Source organism: Aspergillus neoniger (genome assembly GCF_003184625.1).
Source record: "Aspergillus neoniger CBS 115656 unplaced genomic scaffold BO87scaffold_53, whole genome shotgun sequence".
In the NCBI taxonomy this organism is placed as follows: Eukaryota; Fungi; Ascomycota; class Eurotiomycetes; order Eurotiales; family Aspergillaceae; genus Aspergillus; species Aspergillus neoniger.
This window is the reverse complement of record NW_020291181.1, coordinates 131,630-156,083: the sequence shown is the minus strand read 5'-3', so window position 1 is coordinate 156,083 and position 24,454 is coordinate 131,630. Positions and strand designations below refer to the sequence as shown.

Here is a 24,454-nt window from a genome sequence, read left to right as displayed (position 1 = left end):
AGAGGTAGGAGCTGGTCCATTTAGGACAATGTAGCGCTTCAGTCCAATAACGGCATACACAGGACCCCACTGGCAAGTTGAAATAGCGTCTAAAAGACGTCTCATTATTTTACACTGCTCTGCATCTTGAAATCGTGCACACCTGCTGTACTGCTCGGGAATTCCATCATGACGAAAACCAGTAGCGATGATGTATCCCAAGCTCAGATCCCTCTTTCCCCTTCCCAAGTCAAACCACCACCCGATGGGGGGCTGAAGGCATGGACCCAGTCTGTCATGGGCCACCTGGTATGCTTCAACACCTGGGGCTACCTAGCCAGCTTCGGCATCTTCCAATCCTACTACCAGAACGAGCTTGGGGTGTCTGAGTCCGCCATCTCGTGGGTGGGGTCCATTCAAATCTTTCTCATCTTCTTTGTCGGCACCTTTTCTGGACGCGCCCTCGACGCTGGCCTATTCCGTCCCGTCTTCTGCGCCGGCGTTCTCCTGCAGGTGCTGGGGGTCTTCATGACCTCGCTCGCGACAAGCTACTGGCAGCTCACCCTCGCCCAAGGACTCTGCACGGGACTGGGAAGTGGCTTACAGTTCTGCCCGACCATGGGCCTCGTGGCCACGTACTTTGATCAACGACGCGTCTTTGCCGTGGCATTTGCCCTAGTCGGCAGCGGGACAGGGGGAATGGTATTTCCGGGATTGGTGAAGGGCTTACTCCCGACGCTGGGGTTTGGCTGGACGATGCGTGTGGTGGGATTCGTCATGCTCGCCACCAGCTTACCAGCCATAGGTCTCCTACAGACACGACTCCCGCCGCGCAAGTCCGGGCCCCTGGTGGAGCTGGCTGCCTTTCGTGATCCCGTGTACACGCTCTTTATTGTGGGCATTTGGCTCAATTTTTGGGGCATGTATTTCGCCGTGTACTACTTGGGAGCCTTTGGACGTACAGTGATTGGCTTCAGCTACTCCGAATCGACGAACCTGATCATTGTCTTGAACGGCGCGGCCGTCGTGGGCCGGTTGGTCCCCGCATATTTAGCGTCCTTTCACCTGGGCCCGCTCAATACTATCATCCCCTTGGCGGTGGCCGCCGGTGTGTTGATGCTCTGTTGGGCGGCGGTCCACTATTCTGCGGGGCTGTACATCTTTGCAGTGTTGTACGGTTTTTGCGCCAATGGACTACAAGGCATGTGGCCGCCGACGCTGTCAAGCTTGATTACGGACCTGAGTAGGGCTGGAACACGGATCGGCATGGGCTTCACTATAGTCAGTTTCGCGTGTCTGACAGGGCCACCATTGGGCGGTGCCCTCGTTGCCAAGGCACATGGTTACATTGGAGCGCAGATGTGGGCGGGCGTGGCCATCTTGCTGGGGTCCTTGGTACTTCTCGGTGCGCGAACAGCCAAGGTGGGCTGGCGTATTCTAGTCAAGGTGTGATTGGTTAGGTTTGAGAACAAAGGGAACCCGGTGAGCTTGTTTATGAGAAGGCTTGGCAGGCCGAGAGAGGGAGTGAGAGAGAGAGAAAGTGAGACAAAGAATAGGAGCAAAAGCGTGTATCTACAGGTTCTGGCCGAAGAAACACCGTAGTAGACTAGAGAATCAACTAAACGACAACATAACCTACGAAGTCGTGCTCAGTTCTGTTGAAGCCCGTCATCCGATTCATTTCCTCCCAAATTCCGCTCCCTCTAGTCGTCCAGGCTTCCTGAAGGATTCCCCAAAGGATTTCACCCCGGCCGCCAAGTCGCGACTTCTCCTTGGCATCATGGTCATCCCGGGCTTTAAATGAGATGCGTGACTGACCCATGCGGAGGACGTTGTTGCCCTGTGAGATCTGCACCCCGACTGCATCTCCCCGATCTTTTCCCCTCATCTGTGTAGCTGCATTTTCTCCCGTGCATGAGGGGAAGGCCAGATGAAGACGAGAAAGGCCAATCATCAATGGCCCTTGCCACACGAATCAATTTGATGCTACTCGCATGCACAGGAGTTTATGGCGTGCCTGACTAGGCAACAATCCGTAGACGCTAGCACGTAACTAACCAAATATTGCTAATACCTCAATCGAAAAAAAGCCCTCCGCTGACACAGGTCTCATTGGGATTTCGCGTAAGCAGCCCATAACGGGCGAAGGGATGTAGGGATGTTGCTCATTTACCTAACGAGTGATGTGTTAAAACGCAAAATATTGTCTAAATGCTCACCCGTTTGTTGCTCTCTCCAAAAGCGCTGAAGATTGGCACGACGTATACACAGGGTTTTTTTCTGTGTCCACGAAAATCTAAATTTAACGACTGTGCGTTTCTTGGCGTTGATGAATTGAAGATGGGAAACCATTTTTTGGACAGACGGGCAATATCCCGCATTTGTCCGTTCATGCTTAGTTACGCTACAGTCTATCTATTTTTGTCAACACCCACTGCACTAGGTCACTTCTCCGTGCTTCTTGTATTGGCTTAGCTCGCCCTCTCGCTCACCCCGACCGCGGCTACATCCGGATGTGAAGGTCTAATCCGAGCAAAGCAGCATTTTATGCAAGGCAGGCTGGCCAAGCACTAGGGTGGAAACTGACCAGCTCTGTGCAGCACTCACGGGCCCGATCTTGTTGGTTCGGAGTTTGAGGAGGACCGACGATCTGCACCTGTTCTAGACCCGAACTTCAGGCTAATAGACAATGCTGTTTTCCCAGCTTGCCAAGAAAGCACTTCTGCAGGATTGAAGAAGCCTAGACTGGGCCCTCAGGTAGGGCTGTGCCAATACTGGTTCTCAGTCTTGATTATGCGGGGCCTCATACTCGATGTCGGAAGGATCGCAGTTGATGAATCCAACTCAATTTCATGTATTGATTTTGAAACCGATATTAGGTGGCCGGATGACAGTATGGCTATACTCTGTGCAAGCATGGGACAGGACCAGTTCTGCCGTATAGCGACCACCCGCAATAGATTTCCTGTGGCCGCTTGGGCGTATAAATGTTTCGAATGCATCTTCTGACAACTGCATCATAGCATGTTCCTGGCTTAGCACCTTGCCGTCTTCCTTTCACAAAATAGGGTCCTAGATTAGCCTCTTCTATCTGTGCCGATGCGTAGTACCGAGGCCAGCCACGTGAGCCTGTCTAACGCCCTGGATTACCATTCCTTTGTTACCTCTATAGGGCCCATTTTTGTTGCGTGTAAGTGCTGTATGCTCACACACAATGGATTCAACCACATACATCCTGCCCGGCGCGCATCCCGAGTCAAACAATAGAGGGTTACATTGTAGTCCGGCAGAGAGCGTACCCGGGTGTCGTGTAGGAAAGTCCACCAGTCGCTGAGCAGAATTGCGTCTGGCGTCATGGTGATTATGGGATTTGATTTTGTAATACGAGTTGTTATTGCCGCCAGCATCATCCCGCTCGGCAGGGTTTCCTTCTTTCAAAAGGGTTACTCGTGCTCGGCATTCCATGTTCTCATCATGAGAGGAAAATCGGCATGCATTGGTGACGCATTCATTGCGAATTCATTTCTGATTCTTCATCAGCTTACCGCTTGTCAATATAGACCGGCAGCGGAGCTCAAGGATGAGGGGGTGGCCTTCGAGCCCCATGCATGTTGCAGATGCCCACGACCTGACAGCCACATTGTGCTCGGACGAAGGGATCTTGGCTCTTGTGGTCAGCTGTATAATGTGATTATACCGTGAGATGGAGTTTTGAGGGAGCTTGAAGGTGATTGTGGAATGGGCGTGCAGCTTAAGCTAAGAATAGCCCTCATCGTCTGTCCTGTTCGGGAACAACCCGTTCTAGTAGATTGATTGGCTATCCAACATCCTGTTCTCAGACCTGGGAGAGATAAATACTTTCTTCACGAGGGAATTTGTATAGTCATCTTTCTCAGTAATTGAAGAATCACTCGTACCTGACATTTCACAATGGGCTCATCGTTATCCTCGGTTGCCACTTCCTCTACCGAAGACATTGTCATAGTAGGCGCTGGCGCCAGTGGCATAGCAGTCCTTCTTCGCTTGATTGAACATGCTAAGAATGGCAAGAAACTTCCTCCCATCACCGTCGTCGAGAAAGCCTCGCCTCCTGGCCCAGGGCTCGCATACTCTGCCGCTTGTACCGGTACCATCCTGAATATGCACACGGACACAATGGGTCTATATTATAACGACCCCAAGCATTTTACCAGATGGAGAAGCGAGCTATCCAATGGTCCCTTTCCCTCCCGAAGTCAATATGGGGAGTACCTGGAGGCGATGTGGTCTGAGATACTCTCGCAAGCCCAACAGATGGGCTTGGAGATCTCACTCATCCAAGACGATGTATCGGACATTGACCGTCATGATGATGGGACCTTCGCTTTGACACTGACAAGTGGGAGCCATCTTTCTGCCCAATCTGTTGTATTGGCGCTGGGAAATTTCACCTCTACCCTCAACACGCACCTACTTGATCAACCGGGCTTCTTTCCCAGCCCGTGGCCGACTTCTCAACTACAGTCCATCCCTACTGATGCCCCTGTCCTCATCATCGGATCAAGGCTCTCCGCTGTTGACGCTGCGCTGTATCTCTCTAAGAACGGCCACACGGGCCCGATGACCTTCATGTCGCGCAGTGGCCGCCTTGCCAAAGTCCAAGGCGAGCCTGAACCTTTCCCGCGCCGTTACACCCTTCATACCTTGGCCCGCGAGCTTGAATCGAACCCAGCGGAAGGTCTTGTCAAACTCACAACCACCCTTATGGATGAGATTGACGGTGTGAACAACGGTGATTGGACCTGGATACAGAAGCATGCCTCACCAAAGGCCGAACTACGGGTAGACCTGTGCGCGGCACAAGAAGGGAATGTTCATTGGCAAACTGTCCTTCGCCACACTGCCCCAGTTATCGAGCGTTACTGGCACTGTTTACCGCTGGAAAGCCAACAACTCTTCATGGCCAAATTCTTCACTCCCTGGATGCGATACCGCCACGGGATGCCCGTGCAGAACGCCCAGAAAATCCTCAGTCTGATGGAAAGCTCCCAACTTAGTGTGGTTGCAGGAGAGGCTGTCTACTGGGATGACAATGAAGGCACCTTCATTGCTCAGACTACCGCTGGCCCCATAGAAGCATCCTACGTGATCGAAGCGACTGGGCAAGAGAGCCATCTTGATCGAATTCCATCGCCGCTCGTCCAATCCGCTGTCCAAAAGGGATTATTCACGCCGCACCCGATGGGTGGGGTTGACGTCGACTTTGACACCCTCTGTGCATCAACCCCCGGCCTATACACGATGGGCTCGCTGACACGCGGCACGCATTTCTATGTCAGCGCCATCGATCGAACGGCCGCCCACGCGGCTCGCATTGCCGACGCACTGGTCGGGGAGCCCCCTGCCAAACCTTCACACATCGCGATCTTTCTCGGCTTAGACGTGGCCTCGCACCTGATGGCCAGTGACCTGGTTCCCCGGCTTCTGGCCGAGGGCCACATGCCTTTCCTCTTCCTGACATCCAGCACGGAGACACCCCCCATGGCGGCGCCTGATAGTGGGCCTTTCGATTTGCGCAAGCTTGCATTCTTCGAACGCGAGCTTTTCCGCAAACACCTCAGTCCCAGGCTCGAGGAACACGGTTCTAAGGGCACACGGCACATGACGGTTGGGCAGATGCAGTCGACATATGGGGTTTTTGTGCAAGAAATCCCAGACTCGAAGGGTACCTCCGTTGCCAAGATGTTGCAAAAGCACTTCATCGACGTAGGCATATCGCTGCCATGCGGCGACGTGCTCAACCAGGGTGTCATTGATTACTTTTCCTCGTCGTCGCATCATATGCTATATTTGGATGGCGGCGTCCTCTCGGCACCCTGGGGCAACAAGAAAGTTGGAGCCCAATTCGGGTATACCCTCCGATACCTCCGTGAGGACAGTGAACTGGGGGATGTAATTGATAGACGGACCTCTCCACTCGGGCACTCCGCTGCCATACTGACAGGTGTGGACAAGGAGTATGCGCTTGGAGTGCAGATAGTCCTTGATGCGATTCAGTTGCTGAGTCGAGGAAAGCCATTGCGCGATGTTTCGTGGGATCGAACTAGTCATACTTCCCGTCACAGCTACCTCACTGCGGAAGAGTTGTTGCAATATTGTCGTGACCGGGGAATTGATCTGGTGGACGGTGATAGTGTTGTGAAAATGCTGGTGGAGTCATTTGCACCCCCGGAAAAGAGAGAGGTGCTGCGAAAAGAATTGGATAAAGTGGTGCAGGAATGGTATTTGAAGCAAGGGGTTGTAGTTTCAAATGCATAGGTATTCAGGGGGGGTGATGTAGTGTCGAAGCAAGACTCATCGTTTAAGTACCCTCAGTTGAATGACATCTGAACTCAACAGACTTCTATTCACCGCTGTAGGTCTGTTAATCTACCACATATTAGTCCTATATCATATTACTATTCTCCTCACACATCGTTGTGGGCTTGGGTGGTCAGATTGATATCGTGTATTTTATGTATATAGATAAATGTATATATATATATTCCGAGGCGAGAGAGGGCAATATCGCGGATTTACTAGTGTAGTCATCGTCAAGATGATCAATGGTTGCCATTTGGAGAGATGGTTGTAAATGTTGAAATGAGACACCTTTTTTTCATGGGTATCATCTCCCTCCAGCCCAAGAAAAGTTGATCCCATGCACATTGCATAAATGCGTCAATTTCCCCAGAATGACACGGAATAGTAATGTTCCGCGGAATACGACTGCCACAAACAGCTTAGCGTGTTTCCTGCTCTTCCGCTGACAGGAAATATCGAATGGCTAAAACAACCGATCAACTCGTTTGACAATACTGCCAGCGTCTCCCAGGGGGCGACTATAATTATGCACAATCGTCGGGCTAAACGCTCATCGCTGGCTTGCTTGCCCTGTCGCGCTCGGCACGCCAAATGTGATGGGAAGCGACCGAGCTGCACCCGCTGTGGTGAGGTTGGCCAGCCGTGCAGCTACGCCCCTTCGCGGCGCGGTCTCGTCTCTCGACACCCACAAAGGACAGATTATCCCATGAGCCATGGCAGCCATCAAAAAGGTGCCAGCACATCTACATTTGTGCAGGGTACGATCTCATCTGTCTCGGTAGATCTTCCACCCATGTCCGTCGTGCCCAATGCCGATCTGGATGGCTGCAGCACCGAAGAGCACCTTTCCCGGTCGGAGGACATTGCAAACGACCTATTGATCCTCTCCTACTACAAGAACTTCCACGTATGCCATCCGTTTGTCCCACCACGATATCATCTTGTGGAACTATGTCAAGAACCTCGCAAAGCGCATGCTCTTGCACCGTTGATTGCCGCTATGCGTTTCATGGGACATATCTACAGTGCGCGAGAATGGTCGGTCCCGCTCAAGGACACGATCGAAACCGCCCTTTCCCACTTATCGCCGTCTGATCCGATTCAGGTTCAGTGTCGAATCTTGTACTCCGTAGCCTTGTTCTGGTATGACTACAAAGTGGATGCGCTGTCGCAATTGGACCAGGCAGCTCAGATCGCCATTGCTTTGCAGATGTTCAAGGGAGAATTCGCAGCGTCCCAGGAACCCGTCGATCTGGTCTTGAGGGAATCTTGGAGACGGACCTGGTGGACACTGTACATTGTAGACGCCTACTACGCGGGCACCTTGGGGACGATGAATTTCAGGGTCATGGACCTTGATGCGACCGTTGAATTGCCCTGCGACGAGTCAGATTATGAGTTGGGGGTAAGTGCACACACTCTCTCCCCCAATCACCAGTACCAGGGTTGGCTTACGTTTCAGGTTGAAGATCATTCCCCAACCTAGAACCCTTGAAGAATTCAATCAGCGCGAGTTTATTTCCGATAATGTCCACTTCTCCTCTTTCGCACACCTCATTGGTGCCGTGCAGTGCGCCGCGTCCGCCATATCTATAACCCCCAAAGTGGCAACCGTGGAAGACTCCATGCATCTGATCCAAGCGGTCGATTGCGGCTTGGATGGATGGCGACTACTATTACCGCCAGAGCAGAAAAAAGTCATCAAGGCGAATGGTGACATTGATGAGCTCTTGTTTCAAGCACATCTGCTTATCCATGTGTAAGCTTCACGTTTCTTCCTCGCATATGCTGCCACTCACCAGCTAGATCCACCGTTGGCCTCCATCGTCCATTGTCGGCCCTCGATTTCAATGCTATCGAGAATGTATCGAGCTGTGCCCGGAAGCCTCCCCGGGACACCCCCACGCCGGATCTAGTAAACGTCCATACCCTCCGGGTCTTGCGGGCGGTCGAGGCACAGGTCCGTCTTCTGGCTTTACCCGCCCCAAGATTCCACCACACCCCTTTTACCACGTGTATGGTCAGCGAGGGGATACTGGCCCTGCTCTCCGCTTGCCGTATTTTTCTCAAGGGGAAAGATCTCGCCATTGCAAGAGATCAGATCCGGATGGCGCTCGGCTCTCTCAAGGTGCTTGGGGAAGTCTGGCCGAGGACAGTGAGAAATGTGGGCGAGATCCAGACAATTGCTCGGTGTGTCCTGGGACTGGGACAAGGTCCCAATGATCAGGCTATGCTTGGACCCAGTGACCCGTTGGCCTTTGGTGCGCACGGGGTGGATCCAAATCTAGCCACCGACAGTTTATCGGAACGCGACAAAAGCCCGGCTGCTTCCGTCCTCTCTATTGATGATCTATGTGGCTGGTACAACACTGGAGCTGCAAATGATTTCCCATGGGGACTAGGTGCGGGCTTATAATCGACTAATTGGTCGTGACGCAGAGAGTGAAGATTAACCGAGCTAAGAAAGGGATACATTCGACATTGAAGAACCGGCAGGATCATCTCAAACGGCAAGGACTATCTTCCCACGCCCGTATGCCCTTCCATTCGCTACATCATACGCTTCCGGTGCTTGGACAAGTGGATAGATGCCTGCCACGAGAGGCCGGACGACTCCATGACTTGCCACCTCTGCAAGAAAATTCAACGCATCCGGACTGCCCCGGACAATGAAGAATAGCGCGTGTACACTGGCCTTTCGAAGTCCACGCTTCTCATGCTCCTCTACGAAGTTGAAGCTCGCCGAGTCCACTGAGATCAGCACTCCTGTGCCGGCGACATACTCCCAGCATTTTTCCAAGACTTCCCCGCCCACGGTATCGACGATGACGTCGAACCTTCCGCGACAATCGTCCAGCATGCTATACTCCACGACTTCGTCGGCCCCGAGGGCTTGGAGAAACTCGCGATTGCGAGCATTGGAGCTGCTAGCGGCGACAACTTTTACCCCTGCGGCTGCGGCTAACTGCACAAGATACACGCCCACTGCACCGGCGGCACCAGTAATCAGCACAGAGTACCCTTCTTTCGTAGCAGCTTGGGACAGTAAATCTTCCATCGTCGGTCGGCGAATCTGCGCGTGCTCAAAGAGGGCCTCGTAGGCAGTTTGTGCGCTGAGGGGGATTGCCGCTGCCTCGGCGAATGTCAACGTAGACGGCTTCTGGGCTACCTCATCCTTCTTGACGATGGTGTATTCGGCCCAGGTAGCTGCCCGGGTGGCATTGGTCATGCCGAAAACTTCGTCGCCGGGCTTGAACTGGCTTGCGGACGAGAACACCTTCACCACAATGCCGGCCACATCGTTGCCCAAGATGGCATACTCATGTGAGTAGGCTTCCGGCCAAGTGAGCATGTCCCGAATGACGGTTGTTGCTCTGACGCGGACGAGAAGCTCTCCGGGCGCAGAGGGTTCTGGAATGGGGACATCACAGTCCAGCCGAAGGGCGGTGGAGGGAGCCGGGTTAGCCGGTGAATAGGGTGTGGAATTTGGCGAAGCAGGATGAAGACGGATAGCTTTCATGATGCAGGCTGGAAATGAAGAAGATGATGGGATGGAAGCTTTCCCATGATCGCTCGCATCCGGGGTCAACTTAAAGTATCCCTCGGGATAATGGTTGCATCACGTGCCTGTATAGCCTATGAATAGGCTATCGGGTATGAATGTCTAGGGGACCACTGAATCCACGGAAGACCGTGAGTTGATGCCTGCCTGCGCTACTTGAAGAATGTATATGGCACTGCTACACATTCGTAGTGCTTATTCAAAGTAATAGCCCACTGCGAATACTTCAAAGACAAGGTGGCGGCTACGCCAAGAAGGGACCATAGGAGCAATATCGCATCCCTTCATCACTCAGATCTCATGGTCGTACAATTCACTATGTAATAGACCCCAGCAATATACAAACGGTCCCCGCATTGCTGTATCGCTGATACAAATGGGCAGAAGTCCTGTTTGGAGATCTGAAGAAGGCTTGGAAGCTCATCAGCCGGGATTCGTTCTACGTCGCACTCAGTGGCGACATCGAAATATTAAACCACCGACTCGACTGCTTAAATCTTCTCCGTCGAATTCCATCTTCGCCATGCGCATGCACCACCCCCAAATACGACTGCATAATTGGGCTCACCCTGAGCCGCTGTAGGGGTTCGAAGTAGACGACGTCGTCTTGCTCCATTGGTACACGCATGTGTATCCCGCTGACTGTCCGACGCCGGATGTACTTATCAGTCTACCAGCTCCCTCCTTTCTTGCGTCCCCCAGAAGGGCTGACTCGCGTTCTGGATTCAAGTTTACTCCATCAACCCAAAAACCCCTAAGGATGAACTAATAATGAACCTGTGCTCGTGAATGGACAGAGACCGTTCCTTGATTCATACAGCGCCGGTGCGTTGGGGCCAAATTATGTCTAGGCAGCAAAGATGAATGTCAATGTCTGACGCATAAACTGGATCGATAGCAATGAATGGACTATAATCAGCAGAATCACACCCTTGTTTAATCCTGATGACAGGTTTCTTTGAGCCTTACAGCCTGATCGACCGCGTAAAACTCGTCTCGTTGGTTGCAACGCAACGCCCACCTTGTTGAGGGGTCTACGACCGTGGTGCATATGGACTGGCACAATTATTTCTTTTTTTCCAAAAGTATTGCAAAAAAAAAAAAAAAAAAACGCAACTATAATAGCTACTTCTTCTTGTGCTATATCTTACTTGGAACGATGTGTATTCATGCCACAGTCTTAGGGCTTGCAAATCGTGGCCCGCTACATGAGCCAGTTCCCGCATTCTCAAACAACAACCCCCCGGGCTAGCTCAATTGGCAGAGTGCACGTCTAAATTAAACCAATTTCTCGTGAGGTCGCAAGTTCGAGTCTTGTGCCTGGGCTTTTTTTGCTACACCAGCCATCTCTACGTTCTTTTGGAGGCCAGTTTTCTTATTAAGCCGCAACTTTTCCCACTGCTTGCCTGCTTGAATTGATATCCTGGCAGTACGCGTGCCATTTGCACGGGTGCTTTTGGCTAGCTGAGTCTATTTATACCCTGTTGATTTACTAACGTCGGAGACCATTGCCGAAGTCATTTATCATATTGTGAAACTAAGAGTACATGCGGGAAAAGGTATAGCTCAATGTCAGGTTACATGGCTTGGGGGTATATGGACCACCCGATAGACCGGATGGACTCGTTTGGGCTGTTCCTCCACTGCAACATCATTGCCCGTCCCCTCAAATCCTTTTCGTCCCTGTGCATGCTGCATTTTAGTGCCAGAATGTGGGCTAACTCCACCCTCACGTACTGTACAAGCGTAGTTGCGCTGGAGTCATACCGCTGGCCAAATTCCAGTGCACATTGGCGCGCATCCTCTTTTGTGACGTGATTCATCGCCTCGTGGAGAGCAGCGCTATCGGCCTGGTATGTGTCAAAGCAGACACATTCCTGGACCAAGTCCAACGTGCTGGATACAAACCTGGTGTAACGGAAAGGATCGGTTTTGTAGAACTGAGGAAACGGAAGAAGCATGGTGTGAAGTTGGAAGCTTGAGGGTAGGACGGGTGGGCTACGATATGGGTCGTAGCTCCACTCCACGATTCGCAACCCCTGCGCGAATGCTACTATTCGTTCTGCAATTGGCAAAACGTGAGTTCGACGTTTGGTGTCGGTAATCCCCAGCGTCGAAAGTAGATCCATGATCCGGTCCAAGGACACGTTGATCTTATAGGACACTAACTTGAAGGGGTTGCGAAGAAAGGTCTCTGCACACGCCATAATTACATCCGCGAGATCTTCGCGGGTTATGCCATTTTGAACCTTGGTGTCTTTCTCGGCTCCAAACTTTCCCATTAGCACATGGAAAGATTTCATCCTAGCATGAGCACCGAACCATCTGCTCCAGTGGGAATATGAGTCAGATGTCCGCCACGACTCGTCTTTTCCGGTCATCTTATCGTCGACGTTCCGGAGCCGCATGCAATCAAGATAGCTTATCATCCAAGCCCGATATTTGAGAAGAAATTCGCGAGGCAGGTATTCATACCAGCGTTCCATTATTCTTTGTATCATATCTGGCTCAAAAGGCCCGAAGTCAGCCACAGACAGCTCTTCAGGCGTGAGATCAAGTGGAGCAAGGAATTGGCGCATCCATCGGTTATGTTGTCTTGCCAATTCGTCGAGGAGAGGCAGAAGCGCGTTGCATGTATAGTGTTCATGGTATCTCGCAGGCAGCATGTCGTAGGCTTCATTCGTAAAGAGATCGAGAAGGGGCCGTTGCCAGTCCACCCTTGGAAGCTCGGCGTTCTCCGATTGCAACCAAGACTCACAGGCGCTGGTCTCGCTGGGCACTGCAGCGTAGGGTGTGAGAGATGTAAATGTTTCGTACGCTTGTTCACAGTCATCGTACTCTCCAACAATTTCCAGCATAGCCGTGCAGACCGCTACCCGGACATCGATATGGTTGCTGGCGTGAAAGAGGACCTTCAAGGCTTGAATGGCGGAGAGGGGTGACGCGCCAGATCTGCTTTCAGCCAGCATAGTGGCCAGCATTTTTACCGTCGTGATCTTTATGACGAGTTTTCCTGATTGTGCAGTACCAGAGTTCTGCATTGCTGGCTGCTTCTGCTCTTCTAGTGCCTTGAAGACATACGCAGTGAAATCTCGGATTACTCGATCCGCATTGGCGCGACTAAGGACCTTAGTCAACGAGGATGGTAATGCCACCCGGTGCCACGACGATGCTTCCGGAAATAGCTGGAGCGCTTTCATGCCTAGTTTCGCAGCCAGATCAGGCCTGTCTGAGCGCCGCACCAGCGCCATCGATTTGAAAGCAAGTCGCTGCACTAGCGCATAATTTGGCGATACGCTTTCAAGCACATGGAGAGCTTCTAAGAAGGACAGCGAAAGGTGGTACAGCAGGGTGGATGGTACTATTTTGACCAAGCGATTCAGGAGATCAATCGCTGCAGTTGCTGCCTTTTTCTGGTCGTCGATGCTGGACAAAAAGTCGTAATCCAGGTGCACTGGTGGATACCGAAGAATATCTGTATTCTCAGGGAATGGCTTGGACAATATGCGGTCCGCATTGTGGGCTAGACTATTGAGAAACAAAAGGGCGGACGCAATGAGAGATTCTCGGTACTGGCACGGAAGAGTTCGAGGACTATATTTGGGCGACCATATCTTCAAGGTCTTGGGCTTCTCAGGCACTGGCGAACAGGTGCCGAGATTGGGAGTTGCCAACATTCTCTCCAGAGGCCAGTTCTCCTTTACGGCCAAAAATTGAACTTGTAATAGTGACTTCTCCCAACAGTTTTGTGCATTTTGTTGCACGTTGGTGGATCGGGGCTCCCATTCAATGCTGGGTGAGTCACATGACATATTCTCGAATATAACAAGAGAAGGCGACTGGGGAGGGTCGATGATCCTCTCTAATCTCCGTAAGCTTCTGGATTCCAACAAAGAGCACATGTATTTCTTAAAGTCCCCCAGGTGGCCTGCAGAAGACGGGATTTTTTCCGAGTAATGACTCCAGATCTCCAGTAATTTCTTTCCCCGGTCAGCGACCGGTAGATGACCGAGGTAAGCCTCGATGGCAAACCTCAAACTATCCACCAAGTACTGTTTGCGGCCGTCCTCCTTTACTTTTCGAAGGAGTAGATCAGGATTGGAGAGGACAACCTCTGTCACTCTTTGCGTGACAAAGGCGCTAGCCCCTTCCGATTTCATCACCGCGATCGTCCATTCCTGTGAAGGAAGGAGATATTGAAGCGGTAGACCTCGTGGTAGGCCCTCGGGCAAAGACTCAGCTTGTGGGATTCGAAGGCCACGCTGTTTGACCCAAAGATGGTCTCGGTGCTGTGCAAGCGAATCCAAGAGCTTTAGGATCGAGACTGGTGGGTTAGGCGGGCAATGGAGTTCTGAAAGCGGGCCAGACAATTGTCCCCAGCCAAGGGATTCGTATCCTTCCGTACTACCCACTGTTTCATATCGGAACAGTATTGGCACTATCCCTTTGAATAGCGTGTCCACCACATTCTGTTCACTGCCTAGACCACGGAAACAGAAGCGCTTCACCGCATGTATCCGGCTAGAAACGACGAGCTTAAGTAGCTGGCCAAATCCTCGATCCTGGTTGATTCGATACCACGGTTCTTGCGCAGTTAGAAGCGCCTGTTCCAGGAGATGAGAGACTACCTCGTCAGCAATGGAGACTTTAGCCGCGAGGTCCTCTACGGTTGGCGACATCACACATGATAGAATCGATGCAACATCCTCCCGATAAATCCTTCTGGCGAGCTCTGGTCTCACAAACTGGGGAAATATGTCTTGTTAGCGATCTGCACATACATAATGGGGTAAAGAAAGAACATACCGGATCCCGCACGAAGCGCGATGTCCAATAGATGACATCCTGCACAAGGCGAATATCTCGGCTCCTTTTCGCGATAGTGATCGTCAGTTTTGCCCACTGAAGCCGATCTTCAGGATCACGGGCTTTTACAGCCCTAAGCTTCACGTCTTCAATCACTGGACAGGGCACAAGGATCAGCATTATTCTTTGTCTAGCGGGAAAGGATGGCTCACATTCACGGGCTGCTGAGTTAACAGGATCGGCTGCTTCCCTGTCCATGGCGTCGAAGTGGACTCGGATCAAGGCGTCCCGGAAATATGACGAATCTCCTGCACTCGCTGGCCACTCGAAGACGAAGGGATTGACCAAACTATGATTCGGCGATAACAGTTTGGTGCGCTCAAGTAACCATCTTGCATCGCGACCGGGGAGAGACATGAGGAACGACCAACTCCATGGCACAAATTTGTGCTCCTTCACTGACGGCATAGGCTCCTCCAGATCAATTTTCAGGTGTTGCAGGTTCTTGCATAGAATCTTGAGTAAGGGAAGCCTGGCTTCCGGAACGGTTCTGGGTAGAAGGGTTCGGAGGCAATGTTGAAACTGATCGGATGATAAGGTGCAAAAGGCTGTTCGAAGCATTGCCTCCAAAGAATCTCTGTGGCTCGTTTGTGGCCGAGATGGATGCAGTCGCTCCCGATAACGAGCAACAGGCGCATCAGATATCGACTGTAGATGTGCGTCTGGAAAGGCAGCGATGACCCACAATTCTATTAATGAATGTATGAGCGGCACCCAATGGGTGAGGGTCCGTTCCGAATGCCCCAAGTCTGGGATTACATGCTGAAGCAAGGCAAAAATAGCGTCGAAAGGCACTCTTCGGCGGCGGGAGGTTGTGAGAGTGATATTTATGCACCGAATGCGCGTATGCCAACTGACCACTCGCGACTTTTCCGAAACACCAAACTCTCCAGCTAAGAGGTCCGAGGAGAAATCGATCGCCGGGAAGCCGGTTTGCCTTTCTTGACCAAACCGTGACTCGTAGGGTTTAACCGATGTAAGCAACGCAGCGAGATGCTGGTCCAGTAAGCGCTTGCGGAGCGGAGGATGGACCGGAAATGCCCTGACAGCAATATCCCTTAGCAGCGACATATGAGAGTTAAGCAGTTGTCGCATCAAGGAGCCCGTGACATCGTCGGGTAGGGGCGTTGAGAAGACTTTCATTAGAGTGGCGTCGCTGGACAGGTTACATAACGAGATTACGTCCTCCAACTTGAGTAGCTGTTGAGAGTCGCCGGAAAATTGCGTCGACGAAGACTTGAAGAAATTGGGCAGCAATCGATGAAGCAGCTCATCGATTGCCTGCCGCAGGAGAGGATCAGTGGTGTTCGAGCACGACCCGATGGCTCTTGCCAGGCTCCTAGCCTCCTGGATGCTTATCTTCTCAAAGATATCCTGTAGACCCGCTGTGCCACCAACTGCCTCCCAACCGTTCTTCCACCACTGGTCTGTTCTCAAAGCACATTTCAGCACGTTTATGCCGGTCTTTCGCACACCACGCGAGGCCTCGTCGCGCAGGGCGTCTTCAAGGATGCAAGGGAATTTTGGATGGGCAAGAAATAGCCACACGGCAAAGATCTTAGGTGTTATTCCTCCGTCATGAACACAACGTAGTAGATAACGGTTAATGTCCAAGACTTGTGTCTCTGAAACCTCGTGGGAAATTAGAGAGCGGAAGTAGTTTGCCGCCTGCTGCGGGCCGAACCAGGGAGTAAACACCGAGGGGTCGACAGCCATCCTGAGGGTGTCGAATAATGGAGAAATTCAGGAAGACCCTGATCGTCAGCGGGGCAATACCGGCCATCCCCTCTCTTTATGATACGCCTCGATAGTGTTGTACGATTGCGATTGAGTCATGTTGGGGAGGGGAGAGAGAAGGCTGACCAGGGGACAATCTGCGCAGGAGAACCTAGCGGATTCGGGCTCCCAACAGGGTTTAGTCTCAGTGACTCGGATGGCCAGCGAACCCACCCTAACTGGATTAGTGGAGGTTAGTTTAATTAACTACATGAACCACGACTTGGTAAATACCCAGTTGCGACACATTTATTTTCATGTGATGTGATAAGCAGAGATAATGGTATCTGCTCGGTTACATTAGGAGCACTATCATATGATTAGTACGTATCTATTCTTCGAGGAGATCTGGATGGGGGTTATGGTGGCGGAGAATGTATCCCGTTCCTACGGTCTCCGGCGGTCAAATATATATTGTAGACTAGTATCTCTTCGAACTTTATTCGCAGGTATCACGACACGGATAAGTGACGCCGCTCTGATTAATCATTTATACTGGAACTCCAAACTGGAAAATCACGCGGATGTGAGTAGACCTTTCCCTCGCACCGAGAATGCGAACCCAATAGCCTTGAAGTAGCTTGCAGTTAGTATATACTGTCGAGAAATATGTAGCCCAGTCTGGTCTCTGCATGCCCACGATCTCAAAAGCTGCTAAATGGTCGAATGCAGACCGTTCCCAGTTTCCTCATCGGCTTGACTCTTTGTAGGATGCTTGCCCAAGTGCCATCGGTGCATCAGGGTCCAGAAACCGGTCTGCCTGACCGCCTGTCCAAGGATTTGTACTACCCTCTTCAATGGGCGAAGGATTGCAAACAGACACCAACCAGACCATCTCAAAACATAAGCCACATACTTGTCCGGGATGAATTTGAGCACGGCGGCCCAAGGAATACAGATTACCGCACATCCAAGACAGATTGCCCACTGGGTGCCGCTAAGTCTGACGACGCCAAGCGCCGCGCCGCCCACGAAGATGATGAGTGTCTGACCACCCACCATTAATATATTTATCACGATGAACCATCGATTTTTCCAAATACCCTCAAGGACATTGAGTTTGTTGTCGAGCCGGCGGCAGTTAAATTCGTTGAAAATCTGCATCCATACGAAGGTGTTGAAGATGATGGTGTTGAGCTGCAGTCTTTCATTGTGATCATCCATGTCCAAATTCAATATCCTGTCCCCAGCGAAATAGAGTGTGAAGCACAGCGCTAGCTTGTAGATGGATTGGCCAAGCATTAGTTTCCACATGGTAACTGTGAACAATGATGCATTCCGGGGAGTGGGAGGACGCTGTAGTATCTCCGGGGCCGGAGGATCGGTCGCTCTGCTCTGAGGTCAGTCAACAGTGTTGAGGGAAGTCACAGTGAGCAAAACATGTACTTACAGAGCTAGGGCTGCAAAAGTGTCCATGATCAGATTTAGCCACAGCAATTGCACTGCTTTAAAAACGCTTTCGTTGGAGCTGTTGTATATGGCGGTCACAACAGTCAGACATACCGCTGTGATGTTCACAGTCAATTGAAACTGCATCAATGGGTTGTTAGATTTGTTTGTACCTAAGGAAACCGCCAGCTGGAACAGACGATACCTGCAGAAATTTGGCCACAGCATCATTGACGCATCGGCCCCAGGCAATCGCGGTGACAATAGATCTAAAGTTATCGTCCAGAAGGATAATTGAACTCGCTTCTCTCGCTACCTCAGTTCCACTCAGTCCCATTGAGAAACCAACATCGGCTGACTTGAGCGCCGGACCATCATTTGTCCCGTCACCAGTCACGGCAACAATTTCACCCAGGTGCTTTAAACGGTTTACAAGAAGCTGTTTGTCACTTGGAGATGAGCGAGCCAGCACTTGAAGGCGCGGCATGATAATATCCAATTCAGTCTCATCAAGTTTACGAAGCTCTGGCGCCTCGATAGCAACACCATCAGCCGTTTTGATACCGCAGGATTCTGCTATCGCTAATGCGGTGTTAAGGTTGTCACCTAACACGCAGGAATGTCAACATGAGTTCGAAATTGTGAGAATTTACTCACCTGTCACCATCTTAACCTTGACCCCAGCCGAGTGACACTGTTGTATTGCATCTGTTACCTCTGGTCGCAAGGGATCATGGATCCCAAAGAGCCCAATCCATGTCATATCTCGAAATAGCTCCTCGAAGCCAAGGCTGGCCTTTTCTTGGCCATCATCCCCGGCGACTAGTTCGATTGGGATATCACGATATGCGAGTCCTATTGTGCGTAGCGATGCAGAGGCGTATGTCCTGATCGCCCCACCCAACGTTTTGAAGTCGGTCCCACTTATCTGTTGAGTGGATACATCCTCATGTGTGGAGGATCCTGGAGTGATAACGGTAGTACATTCTCTCAGAACCACCTCTGCTGCCCCTTTTACAAGTACACGACACCTTGATTCGTCCACACGGTATACCAACGCCATTGCTTTACGAGCAGAATCGAATGGATAGACCTGTATAGTATCGATCTCTGCCCGCTCTCGACTGATGTCATGTACCCCGAGGTGCTCCTGCACTAGGTGCAAAAGTGCGATGTCTGTTTTGTTTCCTACCAGCTCCATCCGGCCTTCTCGCTCCTCTCTGAATGCCGTGGAATTCGCGGATATGCTCTTGATGAGTAGATCGCGGAAGGCTACGGGGTATCGGCCGATGGCTTCTGGAAAGCTAAAGGCAGCTTGCTCCACACTGGAGGCGGTTGTACCTGACCGTGTAAAGGCATCCGCTAAGCCCAGTATGCCAAGAGCAGTTGTCATTTTATTTTGTGTGAGGGTGCCGGTCTTGTCCGAGCAGATGACGGTTGCATTGCCCATGGTCTCGCACGCGCGCAGTTGCCGAACCAGATTCTGCTCTTTGAGCATACGTGTCGTCGCAAACGCTAGTGCCAACGTAACGGCGAGTGGCAACCCCTCTAACAGAAGTCAATACGATATCGTTGCATATATTAGTTCGACCGGTTCCTAATCGACATACCTGGAATTGCGACAACAATTACCGTGACCGCAACAATGAGAATGTCCATGAAGATCTGACCTTTTTCTGTGGATGGAGCATCGTTTTCGGGTAGCTGAGCCAGGAAGCGAAACAGAAGTACAAAGAATAGCAGTAGAGCTGCCCTGTCGAGCGGTCTGATTAGTACTTCTTCATAGCCAGAGCAAGAGTCGTGGGAAGTGGGCCTTACCCAAGTCCGAACCAGCCTATCCATTTTGCCAAGCGACTCAGTTTAACCTGAAGAGGCGTTGGATCGCTTTCGACAGCAAGACCAGCCATAATTCGCCCATGAGTGGAGTTAGGTCCGACACTCAGCACCAGATAAGTCCCCAGGCCCTCAAGGATTTTACTTCCCGAGATAATGAATGGATCTATATCATCAGCTGAGGTTTTGGCGGCAATGCAATCGAAAGCCTCGAAGCCCGTGTGCTTTTCAACATGATCCGACTCGCCGGTCGCCATTGACTCGTCGCACCTTAGCCCATAAGATGTCACCACCACTCCATCAGCCGGCGCACAGTCTCCAGGTTCGAGATGCACGATGTCTCCGACCGTCAGATCGTTAATATGAACCATGACGGACTGATTGGAGCGGATTACACGAACTTCACGATCAACTTTCTACACCGATTAGCCCAGACACATGCAGCAAGCGGGGCTAGTGGATGGAGCGTACCAACTTGTTCAGACGAACAAACTGTCTTTCCTTCTGCCAATCATTCACTGCCGTGGCCGAGACAACAATGAAGATTGCTACGCAAACAGCCACTCCCTCAATCCAGTCTACCTGTGACTGCCCGCTGGCGGCTTCATAGATACCCAATGACAGTGATACAACTGCAGCTGCTGTGAGAAGTAGAATTATTCGGTCATTGTAGGCATCCCATAGCAATCGTCCAAATCCTTTTCGTTTTGTCACCGGCAATACATTGCGCCCAAATACCCTTATGCGATCGTGGAATGGCAGGCCATATGTTTTCCCTCCGGCTGGACGAGATTGATTGCTTAGGAGCGGACGTTGCGATGTTGTCGTCTTTGCCAATGCGACTTGCTTCACGTCCTCGAGCGAGATACGTCCTGACAGAACGGACTCATCGGACTGCAGCCCAGTAGCTAAATCAGTTCGTAGCCCAAATTCGAGTCCGTAAAGTCCGCCCAGAGAGCAGAAAGCTTCCAGCGATTTTGGATTGAATAAATCGTTTAGCTGGGTTGGCGAAAAAGCGAAACAATTGCCGCCGTCGGGCCCGTTTTCCGCTCCGAGGCGAGGGGCGGAGGATGGAATCGCGTGGCTCTCAGTTTCCTCCGAGTTGTCAAGATCAGGCTTACTCATCTTTGCAGCATCTCAACAAAGAAATAACGGATGGCGCTATTGAAGACAAGATTGTATCGTTGTCCTTATGGTGTATACATAGGTCTCGATAGCCACTGATGTATTGAGGCTGTGCTATATACCTCTGTGCAGAGAGTGAACCATGGTACAATGATGCGGCATGAACGATACACGGAAAGGCTATCAGACCTCAACCTCCTGGGGTCTCGCTGCGCCGCTTTACAAATTTGATGGACAAGAGCCGATGCGCTGGATGCCTAGGTCAACCGGCTCAAAGCATTAATAGAGTGAGAGCCTTCAAGATGAGGGATTTAATGTGGATAAGTCTCAGTGCTGCCAGCCAGCTTGTCAGTATGGCGGTTAAGGTTGAATAGATAGCGGGTCTACCATATCTCGATGCTCTCGGCGCAGCACTGCCTCCCTTGGCTTTGTCATCGATTGCTGGTGGGGATGTTGAAGCATATGAGTGATGTGCCAAGTTCATGCCAAAGTGTGAAGTAACTGTTGAGAAGACCATCATAATGCACCCGCTACGTCGTGTGGTGTTAAACCCCGTTTAGCTTTGAGGGCTTGGCGGGGTTGCTGTATGCAGAATATCTTTCGCCACCAGCCTGATAGCTCTTCGAACGTTTAAAGTCAAGGTGGTCATGTTCTGCGGACGAGCTATATCTGCGACAAAGGATATGATTCGAAATGAGATTCACTATTTGCCTTGGAAATTGGCAGGCAACGCCGGCAACATGCTTCTCGTAGATTGAAAGAACAATGCTAAACTCAGATTGAAAGAGATGGAGTAGGGTGGCCATATTATTGTGTAGCTGATAACTGCAGGCAGAACGTTATCATGATAGCATGCGGCACCTAGACTCGCTGAAGTTGGACAAGTGAACAATTCTAGAAACCAAAACATTGGCGTCTTGCAGCCCACCTCTTGATAGTAATTTCTAAATTACAATATGTTGATTCTAATCCGCAGATGTTTCATGGCATAAGTTGTCACGATCGTTACTAATGCCTCATACAGTGCGTTTTCAGCTGTTACTCGTTTTGGTCAGTTTCCTCTCTATCTTTAGAGACTTTCACATTGTTACATATCTATAGTCAGTGCCTTAACTAGTTATCATCCCAAGCATGATAGCACTTAGTACTTTGACTTGTATAAACGGTACCTGAGGGAAGGCAAATGTGTGAGTTATATACGCATTGACTTTTTTACAATGTCTTGAATGACCATTGGTTAGCATAGATCAAGATGGCGCTTTTGCGAGCAGAGTCTGATACGGTCGCGTCCTGTTTACTGGGATAGATTAGTGTCTATAGTCTAAGACATATGCTACTAAACGAAAGAACGGGCTATAGGGAGCAATCAAGCCTGTCGTACCCCGCGCTGACTGAGAGCGTGGCCCGTTTTTCCCACATAGGAGCTAGTGCATACTATAGGAAGGCCGGGACATAAATGCTTCAGGTTTCTTATATCGGCGATAGATAGAATGGTGGTGATCCGATGATAACCGAACAGATCAGACTGACTGTTGTGGACGGGCCACACTAAGCGATGTTGTATTATCCTTACACTAGAACAAGACTAACGGGTCAGAACATTTTCAGAAAGGAGTGTCACCAAAAGGAAGAGAGTTCTCAGCTACTCCACCAATCAACTGCAAGGGACAGGGATTCATGGCCTGACCGACAATTCGCACGGCGCTAAACATGCAGCCATGCTGATATCACGTGGCTGAAGGCTCGCACTCTCACGGCACCCAAGACTCTGTTGCTCTTGGCTATCTGATCCTTCTCTGAGTACAATAGCTATCTATACTTTCCATCACCGACATGGCGTCTCTCAGCATCCTGATAGTCGGCTGTGGCATCGCAGGACCCACATTAGCGTCCTTTCTGCTGCTCGCCGACATCCCCGCGGCCCAAAAGCCTCGGATAACCATTCTGGAGCGCGAGTCGAACCAGAAAGCTCATTTGCGCGGACAGAACATTGATATTCGTGGTGCAGGTGTGACCATCATCCGCAAGCTCGGACTGGAGGCCCAAATAAGAGCTTCAACCACGGGGGAAGAGGGCGTCCGCATGGTTGATGAGAGTAATCGTATTTGGACGGAGAATCCTGCAGATAGAACCGGTACAATACAGACAGGAACGAGCGACATAGAAATTCTCAGGGGTAAACTGGCTGAGCTATGCTGGAAGAATAGCAAGCGGATTAGCGCGGCAGCCCAACGCGAGGGCATCGCTGGGATCGAATACATTTTTGGTGATTTTCTCGAGGATATCCAGCAGCACGGAAGCCAGGTGCATGTGCGCTTTGCTAAGAGCGGGAAGACAAGAAGCTTCGACCTCTTGGTGGGAGCTGATGGCATGCAGAGCAGGACGCGGAAGATGGTTTGGGGAGAAGAAGGGGAAAACAACCGACTGAAGCAGTTGGGTATGTTCGCGGGCTTCTTCAGCATTCCGCGAGAGGAACACGACGACAACTGGAGGCGGTGGTTCCATGCCCCTGGGCGACGAGGCATTATGTTGCGACCAGACGGTCTCGGCATGAGGTCCACGATCCTCATGTATGTGGTCAATGATAAGGACCCAAGATTCGTCGATGTCGCGACGAAGGGCAGTGGCGGCATTCAGGAGCAAAAGGCACTCTTGGAGGAATACTTTCACGGCGCGGGGTGGGAATGCGACAGAATCATTCGGGAAATGAAGGCAACCGATGATTTCTACTACGATGCGGTATCGCAGGTGAAGATGGACAGCTGGAGTAAAGGAAGGGTAGTGCTTCTGGGGGACGCTGGGTAAGTTGACGACCCTTACACTATCACAGCTGTGGTCGGCTGGTATTCCTAAAATGCTCCCGACTAAGACATAGAAAGGTATTGTGCATCACCCATTTCGGGTCTGGGCACAACGTTGGCTTTTAGCGCGGCATATAAACTAGCGGGTTACCTCCAACCCTACATCAAGGGAGAGAGCCCAGACCTTTCATCTGCCTTGGCACAGTACGATGAGCAAATGCGCCCTATTGTCGAGGATGCACAGCAATTGGCACCTGGTATGCCACATCTTATAAATCCCGAAACCGCTTGGGGCATCTGGACCATGAGAAGCCTCATTCTGGCACTCTCCTATACGAGGGCCTTCTTTTACATCATTAAGTTATTCGGAAGAATTCTTCATCTGGGGCCTCAGGCAGCCGATTACGTCACGGTTGAGGATTTTGGTTTCAAGGATATAACAGTTTGGGAGGTGCGCAATACAGCTGAGTAGAGGTATGGGCAGGATGATCGGTATACGTTATGCGAATCCCTGTGTTCAATGCTGTACCCCCAAATGCAAGTGCAGCTGTGTTCCGGCATTAGCTATATAACAGCTCCGAGACAATGACTGGTTTACTCACCGGAGTCCGCACTATCTGTGGTGAGCTGAGGTATCGCATTGCATGGCTTTGGGTGGTATCGTCGATGTATTCTCCGCTCCTCGTGGACCTGGGTGGCACAAGGTCTTCCGGTTGGAGAGAATGTCACGAACCTAGCAATACTAATATGCGTATCAAGTGAGATTGGGCCACCGAAACAA

The 24,454-nt window shown here is 51.1% G+C and overlaps 8 protein-coding genes and 1 non-coding gene across 9 annotated transcripts; 6 read left to right on the top strand and 3 right to left on the bottom strand.

Moving 5' to 3' along the window:
• The first annotated feature begins 53 nt into the window (after positions 1 to 53).
• Positions 54 to 1,643, top strand: BO87DRAFT_380806 (monocarboxylate permease). Its single transcript, XM_025624379.1, has one exon. The coding sequence runs from the start codon at positions 169 to 171 to the stop codon at positions 1,429 to 1,431; it is 1,263 nt and encodes a 420-aa protein (XP_025474659.1). The 5' UTR covers positions 54 to 168; the 3' UTR covers positions 1,432 to 1,643.
• Positions 1,644 to 2,143: 500 nt separating this feature from the next.
• On the top strand, positions 2,144 to 2,613 carry BO87DRAFT_197139 (uncharacterized protein). Its single transcript, XM_025618515.1, has one exon. It carries the CDS (start codon positions 2,191 to 2,193, stop codon positions 2,452 to 2,454), a length of 264 nt encoding a protein of 87 aa, XP_025474658.1. The 5' UTR covers positions 2,144 to 2,190; the 3' UTR covers positions 2,455 to 2,613.
• An 815-nt stretch (positions 2,614 to 3,428) lies between these two features.
• On the top strand, positions 3,429 to 6,508 carry BO87DRAFT_380805 (FAD/NAD(P)-binding domain-containing protein). Its single transcript, XM_025624378.1, has one exon. It carries the CDS (start codon positions 3,910 to 3,912, stop codon positions 6,274 to 6,276), a length of 2,367 nt encoding a protein of 788 aa, XP_025474657.1. The 5' UTR covers positions 3,429 to 3,909; the 3' UTR covers positions 6,277 to 6,508.
• A 519-nt stretch (positions 6,509 to 7,027) lies between these two features.
• BO87DRAFT_430845 (putative C6 transcription factor) lies at positions 7,028 to 8,737 on the top strand (the record flags this gene model as incomplete). The annotated part of the gene is made up of 3 exons (XM_025627566.1): positions 7,028 to 7,726; positions 7,791 to 8,080; positions 8,128 to 8,737. 3 exons carry the CDS (start codon positions 7,028 to 7,030, stop codon positions 8,735 to 8,737), a joined length of 1,599 nt encoding a protein of 532 aa, XP_025474656.1.
• A 78-nt stretch (positions 8,738 to 8,815) lies between these two features.
• BO87DRAFT_380804 (NADP-dependent oxidoreductase) lies at positions 8,816 to 9,855 on the bottom strand. The gene has a single exon (XM_025624377.1). It carries the CDS (start codon positions 9,839 to 9,841, stop codon positions 8,825 to 8,827), a length of 1,017 nt encoding a protein of 338 aa, XP_025474655.1. The 5' UTR covers positions 9,842 to 9,855; the 3' UTR covers positions 8,816 to 8,824.
• A 1,270-nt stretch (positions 9,856 to 11,125) lies between these two features.
• Positions 11,126 to 11,209, top strand: BO87DRAFT_t258. Its single transcript has one exon. It is a non-coding gene; the product is annotated as a tRNA-Phe (tRNA).
• A 184-nt stretch (positions 11,210 to 11,393) lies between these two features.
• BO87DRAFT_345320 (uncharacterized protein) lies at positions 11,394 to 16,567 on the bottom strand. The gene is made up of 3 exons (XM_025620855.1): positions 14,902 to 16,567; positions 14,690 to 14,844; positions 11,394 to 14,628 (listed from the first exon to the last, which is right to left on the bottom strand). The coding sequence occupies exons 1-3, from the start codon at positions 16,463 to 16,465 to the stop codon at positions 11,461 to 11,463; spliced, it is 4,887 nt and encodes a 1,628-aa protein (XP_025474654.1). The 5' UTR covers positions 16,466 to 16,567; the 3' UTR covers positions 11,394 to 11,460.
• Positions 16,568 to 17,179: 612 nt separating this feature from the next.
• Positions 17,180 to 20,872, bottom strand: pmcC (putative calcium transporting ATPase (Pmc1); the record flags this gene model as incomplete). Its single annotated transcript, XM_025619898.1, has 7 exons — positions 17,180 to 17,855; positions 17,916 to 18,055; positions 18,120 to 18,520; positions 18,572 to 19,462; positions 19,525 to 19,667; positions 19,733 to 20,163; positions 20,219 to 20,872. The coding sequence occupies 7 exons, from the start codon at positions 20,870 to 20,872 to the stop codon at positions 17,180 to 17,182; spliced, it is 3,336 nt and encodes a 1,111-aa protein (XP_025474653.1).
• Positions 20,873 to 22,705: 1,833 nt separating this feature from the next.
• BO87DRAFT_320535 (oxidoreductase) lies at positions 22,706 to 24,145 on the top strand (the record flags this gene model as incomplete). Its single annotated transcript, XM_025619900.1, has 2 exons — positions 22,706 to 23,673; positions 23,752 to 24,145. The coding sequence occupies 2 exons, from the start codon at positions 22,706 to 22,708 to the stop codon at positions 24,143 to 24,145; spliced, it is 1,362 nt and encodes a 453-aa protein (XP_025474652.1).
• Positions 24,146 to 24,454: the final 309 nt, after the last annotated feature.